At 41.0% G+C, this 10,191-nt stretch overlaps 1 protein-coding gene across 2 annotated transcripts in view; it reads right to left on the bottom strand.

Annotated features, from left to right (window-relative positions):
* The window catches only part of NCOR1 (nuclear receptor corepressor 1), a 45,352-nt gene that overhangs the window by 31,789 nt on the left and 3,372 nt on the right, over positions 1-10,191 (bottom strand). For both annotated transcript variants that reach the window (XM_009083582.1, XM_009083590.1), the window contains exons 3-9: positions 8,884-9,079; positions 7,671-7,853; positions 5,728-5,841; positions 4,355-4,411; positions 3,863-3,915; positions 2,620-2,686; positions 1,923-2,095 (exon numbers count right to left, since the gene is read on the bottom strand). In XM_009083582.1, coding sequence (XP_009081830.1) covers positions 1,923-2,095; positions 2,620-2,686; positions 3,863-3,915; positions 4,355-4,411; positions 5,728-5,841; positions 7,671-7,853; positions 8,884-9,079 — 843 coding nt within the window. The remainder of the gene's footprint in view (positions 1-1,922; positions 2,096-2,619; positions 2,687-3,862; positions 3,916-4,354; positions 4,412-5,727; positions 5,842-7,670; positions 7,854-8,883; positions 9,080-10,191) is intronic.

The raw sequence follows: 10,191 nt of genomic DNA on the forward strand, positions 1-10,191 counted from the left end.
CAAAAAAAAGGTGTTACCACTGGTTCCCTGCAAGTAGGTGGTTTAGACACATTCATGCACTTCTGCTGAGTGTGAAATGTTCATCAGCGGCTCAGAAATCATCATCTTAATTAGCACAACTGATACACTGTGAAAGAGTCCATTTTTTATTTTTTAAAAGCAAAGCACACTAAATTTGCCTTCCATCACTTTGGTCAAGGTACAAATACAACACTGAGGCTCATTAAAACAAAGGAAAACTTTCAGCTTTGGAGCTGACAGGCAGAGCTGTAACCTGGAGGAATTCTACAGCTTTGATTGTTACACTTAAGAACATCATAATCATCATAATGTCACAGGATGTGGATCAAAAAGCATTTCAGAGATAAAAATCACTGATAGTTGGAGAGACAAAACACCTTCATCTGCTCCAAGATTTCACTGACTTAATCCACTTGCACAAAATCTGACAAAAAAACCTTTAGTATTTACATGCCAAGAGTATCACAGCACAGCTATGGACAGCGATGCCATTGCATTAGAGAACATAATTTGGGTTCAAAGTGAAGGAGGGGAAGTTTAGGTTAGATTTGACTGTGAGGGTGATGAGACACTGGCACAGGTTGCCCAGGGAGGCTGTGCTTGCCTTGACCCTGGCAGTGTTCAAATCTGGATGAAACCTTGAGCAACCTGCTCTGGTGGGAGGTGTCCCTGCCCAGGGCAGAGGGTTGGGACTAGATCTGTTAAGGTCCATTCCAACCCCTAAATTCTATGATAAATGTAATGCAAGCAGATTGTAATTGCAAAATACTTGGGAAGGAGCAAAGACATGACACATTTTAAGGTGAAAGCTGCTCCTACACAGCTGTGCCATTCCCATTCAAAGTTTACTTTCTTTTCCTGATCTCACAAAATCTTGCAGCCTTCCCAATACATTGCAAACTTTCTGCTTTTCCCATGTTTTCTGAAGCAAGGGGATGTAGGCAGATGGTTAGAGGAGATGAGATTAAATCTTTATGGGGCTTGAACTCTCAAAGGTGTATTAAAATGATTTCAAGCATTAGATAAACAGATTTCAACACAACTGAATCAAACTTGACCCAATTCTCTTTTAAAGCACTACCTACAGTGCTGCAGATAGAGTGAACTCTCTAATGAATTGCACTTCATTCCTTTTAAGGCTCTTTGTACAGTTTCCATCTCACAAATGTCTGATAGACTGAAATTAAATAATAGGGATTTAATTGTCATAGCTGCATATTTCAAAATGCAGAAGTGTCTGGAATAAAATCACCTGGCAAGTACAACAAAAGAGCACTCAAATTGTTAATTAAAGAAGTCAAATGATTTCTGAGTGTGTAGGCTAATGAAGACAGGGATCATGAAACACAGGAGTAACACAGACACCCAGTGACAGAAGAATCCCAAGATCAATTAGGGTGTGTGCCCAAAAGGAACAGCAATTATCTTCATACCAGCTCCACAAACCTCTTCTTGAGCAGCTCAACTCTCCTAGACTCCCTGAGCACCACAACCTAACTAGACTTTGCCCATCAGCCCTTTTTCTGTGTTTCTTTGGGAAAATATGGAGTTTATGGCAGATCTGAAAAGGAAGATAGGAAGGAGAAATGTGGACACCAAGTGATGAGGTTGGCACTGCTGCCACAGCTGATGGGAGGGACAGGAAAGAGGAGATGTACAACAATGGATGGATAAAGCCATGAAGATCCTTAGGATGTGAAGTGAAACCTGAGCTCAGTGCCATGAAACACATGAACAAATGGAAGAACATTTACCTTGCTGATACACTGATCATCTGGTTTAAGGAATAAAGTTATGAACATGAAATTAACCATTAAACTGAACCAATTTTACTATAAACCATTTTAAAACTCAAGCCCAAAGAGATATTTTGCAGGAATACTTTAAGTCCACAGAAATACCTTTGGAATCGTTCCTGCTGCTCTCTTTGCTTCCGGATTTCTGGGAACTGCTTCTCATAGTACTCTCGTGTTTTGCTCTCCTTAGCTTTCCTGCGTGGATTGTTCTCTATCCTGTCCACTTTCTTCTCCCAAGCCTCCATCAGCTGATCATAGCGCTGACAGATCTTCTGTTCCTGTTGAATTCCAAAAGCAAACCTTGAGCTAAGCAACACACACTCAGTGATCAGCACATGGAACCTGGACAGGCTCCTGGAATGGACAGATCTTTCCTGCTCTAGTGGTTTCCATTCTAAAGTTGACCTACACCCAACTTTCATCAGAAAGAAGGTAAAACTGGCTATAAAAGTCTAGCGTTTGAGTATTACACACTATTTCTTTGGTTTACACATCACACTGGTATTGGGTAACTGTCACTGTTGCCTTCCAGGACCTCCCCCCTGTTTCTCTTCCTTTCACACTCTTGAAGAAAAGACAAGGAAAGAAAAAGCAGCTTTTTCCTTATTGTACTTCAGTTGGCTTTCAGTCAAATCATCAACAAACCAGTTATAAACCTGCAGTTTATTTTCCAATGGAATTTTAGCTTAGTATCTTATTTTTCCAATCAACAGGATTTCCATGACACAGTTGGGAATGCAAGTCAAGGATCCCAGCAGAAAACCAACCAGGAGCTGTTTGTACAAACCCATGGAGGGCTTACCCGCTGCTTTCTCGCATGATTTCTTCTTTTGAAGAAGAGTATCAGCTTCTTCCTCATCACCTGGTTCCTGGAGAACAAAATTAGGCAAGGAAGTGAGTTACATGAGAATCAAGCACTTCAGAACTACTCATCAAAACCATATCAATTCTAGATGTCAGATCATTATTCTGAATAGTATTTTTGGAGTAGGAAACAGGGAAAATTCCCACTCAAGTCTACATATCTAAATCACCCTAATACTGAGGGTTTTCAGAGGAGATTCTTGAAGATGGCTGGAATGAGCAATTGAGACACAAAAGCTTCCAATTTCAGGCTAGGAGCTCTCCTTTACCACTGAGATAATATGTTAAAATGAGCAAATTTGGTTTAAGTTATTATGCTTTTAGGGGGGGAAAAAAAGCCTTTGCAATTCAGCCCTAAAGTTAAGAGTTTTACAATGTATGATTCAAGAAATAAGTACTTTGGAACTGCTACACAAATCTATTTGATGGAGTGGAACAAGAATTACTTTTTTAAGAAAGTTTTTAGATAACCAACTTAACTTCTAGGACTTATTTTTGTCTTTAAATTAAGATGAAAATTATAGAATCATAGAATCAACAGGGTTGGAAAAGACCTCAAAGACCATAGAGTCCAACTCTACCATGGTTACTAGACCATGGCACTAAGTGCCACATCCAGTCTCAGCTTGAAAACCTCCAGGGATGGGGAATCCCCCACCTCCCTGGGCAGCACATTCCAATGCTTGAGCACTCTCTCCCTAAAAAATCTCTTCCTAATATCCAACCTAACCCTCCCCTGGCAGAGCTTGAGTCTGTGCCCTCTTGGCTGGTTGCCTGGGAGAAGAGACCAACCCCCACCTGACTCCAACCTCCTGTCAGGGAGTTGCAGAGGGTGAGAAGGTCTCCCCTGAGCCTCCTCTTCTCCAGGCTGAACACCCCCAGCTCCCTCAGCCTCTCCTCATGGCACTTGTGCTCCAGTCCCTTCACCAGCCTCGTTGCTCTTCTCTGGACCTGCTCCAGCCCCTCAATGTCCCTCCTGGACTAAGTTTCCCTCTGCCTTCAGTACATATAACACATGTCTGATTTACAACAAAGAAATCAGAAAGTTACACGGACTGGAAGCTTTTAATTATGGTTAAAGCACTCACATCCTACTTGAAAATCACAGCAATAAAAACATGAGTGCAAGTCTAATTTTCCATCCCTTAAATGGCACAATGATGAGACATCACAGCACTCACGTTTTGATGTTTTCATGGTAGACCTTTGTGTCTGATGGTTGGTTGTAAAGTGGCTGCAAATTTGGATAAGAAAGGAACACTTAGTACTTGTCAATACGTCTAACTCTGAAAGTATATGCAATATATTTGACAGTATTTTAGTTTTCTGCCAACTCAGTCTGTGATGCAGCAATCTGAAGGGACTACAAGATACTCCACACAAAGCACAGATTTCATGACTTAAAATTAGATTATAACTACTTATGTATATAACAAGACTTCAATTTTTTTTCATGTTATAAACTGTTCTCTCAAACAGATTCAAACCTGTTTTCAAAATGACACTTCTGCAGCCTATGAACTCACTCAAGCCCCAAATCACCAGTGCATTTAAACACACATTTGCCCTACAGATAACCACAAAACTACAGCTGTTCACCACAACAGAATCAGAGCAGTTGACAACGTAGAAAATAGAACAGGATTTAAAAAGACCAAAAGTCTGCAACTTACCAGTTCAACTTTTGGCCCAAGACCTTCAAAAATCTTATGAGCTTCTTCTGCTTTTTTCTGCAAATAAAATTTTTTGTATAGTCTGAGTGAATCATCTGAAGTTAATGCTAAATGTGGATGTGAACTCTGTGCTTGCAGCTAACCCTGCCTGCCCAGACAAGATCATTCTCAACCTACTTCTGCAAGGTAAACTCAGCAAATCAAGAAACCTGCACTTGAATTGTGCAGTTACTCCTCTGACCTCCATGGCTGGAAGCTGAGAGAGCACAAAAGCAGGAACTGACCTCTGCAGTTCAAAAAGAACATGTGTCTAATAAATATACAGCAAATAATTCTAAAGAGGAGGAAAGATGTTCAGCAAAATGAAGTGTAGTTAGCTCTGAGAATGAAAAGACTAAAATTCTCCAGTTGCCCAATGTGGGAGTGTGAATCCATATGTACTCAAGTGTGTCAAAGGTCCTTCCCTCACACCAGGTGAAGACACCAAATAATTCTGACTCTTCCTGAGGGCAGGGGACAAGTGGTTGCATGAAGCACTTGGGACTCAGCTCTACTGTACAAAAATCTGGTATTGTTGTGCAGGTTTTTTACCTCCTCAAGTCCTAAAAAACAGTCTGTTGTAACAGAAGTTAGCTGTTCCTCTGCACTACAAATTGTGAAATTAAACAAATCTATCCCACCCCCTAGAAGATCACCATACTTTCTTAAACCCCCAGATATCCAACTCCCTAATCTCAGGGGGGAAAAAAGAGGCAGGAAGCACTTTGCTGCTGTTGGCAAATTATTGAGCACCTGGAGTTTTCTCCACACTTAAACAAGATGAGCTCACAATTCACCTGTCTATTACTTCCTACCTGTTCATGTACCCAAATCTGAAGTGCCAGAAGTCAGAATTTCTAATAAAGAAGGCACAGATTCTTACAACACATGCAGTTTTTTCCATTCAGCTAATTTAAGTTTAGGGTCTTCAGCCAAGATTGTCAGTATTCATTGCAGGAAGAGAGAATAAAAGCTAAATTTCTGAAGCATTTCTCATATCTACACACACTTAAAAGCTATATATGTGTGTGTATGTTTATCTATATCTCCAACCATCTCAGCACAAGGGTCTAAGCACGAGACTCACAGCTGTTTCCCCAAACTTCCCTAAGATAGAAGGATCCTGTGATCAAGAAAAAAAAGTTGTCACACAAGTCTTTCATTTAAAGAAATAAAAAGAGAGGATATTCATTAAGAGGAGTTGGGCAGATCAACAAAACACAAGAAGAAAACCTTGCTCCATGGATGTAAATTGAGACGTGCTGACTGTTAGCACATTGGGTCAGTCACAGCTGCACTCAGGACACTGCAGAGCACACCCAGAGCTCACTCACCCGATTCTCATCGTAAATAATCTGGACAATACTGCGGTGTTTCTGTTCCACGGGAGGAGGGGACAGAGGCCTCTCTGGCTCGGGAGGCTTAGCAGCTTCTTCTTCAAGTTGTTGCTAAGAGACGAAAGAAAGAAACTCAGCCATGTGTTACCCTCAGCAGTAATTAGTCACCAGAGATAAAATATGCATCTGAGCAACAGTTAGCTCTGCCTCTCCTGTCCCTTTTGCACTGACAGAGAATGAATGAAATGGTTTAATGCCCACAGGGATGGGAACAAGGCTATTTTCTGTACTCATGGTAACCCAAAGGAAGTGTTTACAAAACTCACCTGTGCTGAATCAGGCTTGTTTCAGCTGACATTTAAAGCCTCTCTCACTTTGTAACTTATCATTATTTAAACAAAACTATCAGCTTTGGAGAACAGCTACCCCAGACCTGCCTGGTCACAGAGGAAGGAAGCCACAGAGCTGCCTCTCCACACCGCAGATGTTCAAGTGTCATCATTACTAGTGTCTTATTGTTTAAAAAGGTACAAAAGTCCTTCTAATACTGCACAGAGAACATCACTCTAAACGCACTTCACAGCAAAAATAAACCACTCCATATGTATTCAAGTGCCAAGACTGTTACAATACCAAACAAGCAAAAAATACCCACAGCAAAACCCCCTCTAGTACCTTCCTAGCTGAATACTGCTGTGATTTATTTCACATCAAATAAATCTAGTTGAGTGACATCTTCATTTTGTAAATCTCCTTCATCCATGCCTGCCACAAACATACACAAAGGACTTCAGGCAGCAGGATCCATCCTGCCCCACAGTCCTGGCTGGAATGTGCTATATTGCTGCATAGGCTCCACTACTGCAGCAACTTGGTACTTTTTTTAAAGCCAAGTCATGTACAAACGTGCAGAAATGACCCTTCAGAGATAAGCTGCACAGTACTTGCTGATTTGGTGGAAAAGTGAACTAGCAAACAAGAAGATAAGCATCATTAGCACACAGACAGGTACTCAGTCACATCCTTTTTTGGCTTTCTGCTGGAGGGCACTTCACAGGTCATTAAAATTCAGATGTAATTAAATGCTTCCAGACCATAAAAACATACAGGTCCAGAGAGTTGTCTGGTTGTTATCCTGAACCTACAAGTGAACAAACCCTACAGCATAACTCTCATTTCCTACAGTTCCCACTGAAAGAAAAAAAAAAAAGTAAAGCTGGCATTAGTTCTATCTGGATCTTTGAAAGTCAAAAAAGGAAAAGGAAACAAGGACTTTGTTTTTGTCAATGAATAACAGATGCCTGGATTGAAGGGTGGGTTTACTTGGCCACAACAGCTACTGGGAAGGCAACAACTACTGCCAGCAAACATTTCCTTTGCTTCCCATGGCTGAAGTGCAGTTCTCTGGTGCAAAGTATAGCCAGGACTAGACAAAAAAAAAAAAGTGGTATTTCCTTCTTTATTGCTCTGCTCTCTATGTTTATTCTCACGCCTCCTACTACATTTTTCCCCAAGGCTGACCTTAGCTCCAGATGTTAGGACCTCTTGCCCTGGTGAAAGCAGATGATCTCTGCTTTTGGAGACACATACAAGGGACTCTCCCTTGCGCAGACTGGGAAAGAAGAAAGCTGATAGCCTCCCCCCAGCCAGAGGCAGCTCTGAAGCTGAAATTACAGTCACAGTGCCCTTGTTTCACTAGTCACCTGACAGCAGTTTCAAACACAAAGCCACCTATTGCTGGTGTTCCTAAGGAGCTTCCTCCTGCTTTCAGAAACACTTAAGGCCACGTGAGGTCCAATCTGTTCAAGCATAACCTTCCCCTTTTCAACTTCTTCATTTGGTTCATGTAACCAAAAAAATTCACCACCAACAGCAGCAAATGAAGCTTTTCCACACCTTTTTCCCTGGCAGGTAACAACATCAGTGTCTGCTATGCTTACTTGTTTTTTCTTCAGTTTAAGGATTTGCTGTTCAACTTTCGCAATTTCACGATCCACACGGTCCATGCTCTGGATCAATTCTTCCTTGGACAGCTTGGAAGGTGAAGCATTTTGGTCCTCCCCACAAGGCTGACCAGAAATTGGAGAAGATGGTCCCTCATGCTTTCCTCCAAAAGCTGGATCCTTCCATGGGGACAGGAGAAGAGAGGGAGATAGAGAGAGATCAGTGATGCTGAGAACGTGGGAATGAGAGCTCAGTGACCAAACCAGCACCCAAGAATTAACAACTATCTCTGCTGAGGAGCCAAGTTAAAGCTTTAATAATGCTCTAACTATTTTAGAACTCACTGACAGACCATTTATGACACTGTAATTTGAAAGTCCAGCTTTAAAAATAACACCACACTGCAATATTTATCTTGAAAGCAGAACAAGATCAAAGCATCTCCCTTTGAAACATATATATCCAGAGAGTAAACAGTAACTTTTGGTTTTAGGGAAGGGTTAGTTGGGAGCCACTTCCCAATGCTCTGCACACACACTGATGAGGATTTCTGGAAGATAACCATGCCCAGCCTGATAAAGTCCATCTGGAGGCAGTTGTGGTTATAAATGGGAATTTCTCTTGAACTCAGCACGACTTGAGGGAAGTGATGACTTAAGCTGTGTGTTTGTGTGAGAGAGATTTGTCTGCTCTACACAAATTGCTCTGATCAATATACACTATCTACAATAGAAAAATAGTCACTCCAAACTAGATTGTCCTAGATTTACCCAAAATGAGACAGTGACATGTATAACTAGTGTTATGTAAATAAGCAGATTCATTTCAAATGCTTACAAGGGAAAAGGGGGTGGAAGAAGTGCTTTGACCATTGAGAACAAACATTAATTACAGGGGAAAAAAAATGTACTGAGATGCATTTGCCAGCAGCTTTCAATTGGAGAGCAGAAATATTCCATGCTCTATGCTATAATCACTTTACTGTTGAGGTTCTAGTGACTGAAGAGAGTTATGGCAACTCAGAATTCCAGTCCCTGTATAGATGAGTAGCACTGACTCATGATCACAGTGTGTGATAATGTGTAAAAGGAAATTTCTGGGATTAAATAAAAAACCTAAACAAATTTCAAAATTACCCTATGGGAAAAAATTTATTCTGTCACTGCAACAGAGAAACACCTTCAGCATCACAACAGCAAGTGGCTTTACCTTCTTAATATCTGCAGATCTCAGCCCTTCCTGCAGAGGATGTACTAAAGGCAAGACAGTAGCTGCACTGACACGCTGGAAATGGGAGTCAGACACTTGTTCAAGACGTGGTCGCTTAGATTCCAATGAATCATGATCTGTCTGAGATGGACCTGGATGAAATTGCTGTTCATATCCAGTTCTCCTTTCCTGAGGCCTAATACACAGAAGAGATAAACTATTAAAATATTCATTCTTGATACAAGGAAAATACTTGGTGTTCCTCAACCCTTTCCAAATATACAGGGGATTCAAGTCAGTGAAGCTCCTTCTTCACATGTTTTAAAGTATGACCTTCAAAAATACAACAGTTAAAACCCAATGTGGCACTGTTTAATCCATTCCTCCCATTAGAAACCCTTACAGAAACTCAGCACTGCTGCAATGATATTGCTCAAATCAAAGCCCTGATCCAAACTCTAAACACAAACAAAATCTCTGAGAAAATTCAGACCTATATCCCACCAAAATGGCCATAGCAGCTCCATTCTTTCATCTTTTGCAGGCAGATAATTTTAAACTATACACAGAATTCCTGAAATGAGCTGTGAGTCTACTTGGAACTTGAAGTCTACTGAAATACTACTATATGACAGAAACATTGATTCAGTCCACGAGTCATTTGAAAACTCCTCCTTCTCAGCAAAATGCACAAGAAGAGCATCCCTTGCTGCTTCACAGAGCAAGGCACAGAAGAACCTCATATGCTTCAACATCTTCCTATGAAGTGCCACTGAGGAGATGACAACAGTTTCCTGTAGTTTGCCAGAACTACCAACTAAGCTTTTACAAACAGTCTAGGGGGTGATTTACTACTGCTATAAACTCCAGTTTTGAGAACTCTAAAACTGAAATGTGATTCTCAGCATTAAAACAGAGCCTCGCTGACATTTTGCTGACACAAGATGAAGGCAACATACAAGCCCCAGATTTCACTATCATCAAGTTATTTCTGGGAATATCCTAACAAGATTTTAAGCCAGACCAGTATTTACATAACATTCATCAGGGGCATTTGTTCAGAACCAGATCGGGCACTTATAGGCAAAATAAACTCCGAGCACTAATCCAGCATAGGAAGTTGCTCCTAGCAGATAAACTTACTGAGAGCACAAAGAAAAAAAGAGATTGGTACAAGCAGTGAGTGCAAGAAGAAAGAGGTTGTTACAAACAGCAGCACTTGCTTACAAGTGTACATCAGCAGAACAGTACACTAAAGGACTGAGTGCATAAATCATCTTGCAGCCTCTCCCCTGAACAGAGGCACAT

The sequence above is a fragment of the Acanthisitta chloris genome, unplaced genomic scaffold (genome assembly GCF_000695815.1).
Source record: "Acanthisitta chloris isolate BGI_N310 unplaced genomic scaffold, ASM69581v1 scaffold16090, whole genome shotgun sequence".
Taxonomy (NCBI): Eukaryota; Metazoa; Chordata; class Aves; order Passeriformes; family Acanthisittidae; genus Acanthisitta; species Acanthisitta chloris.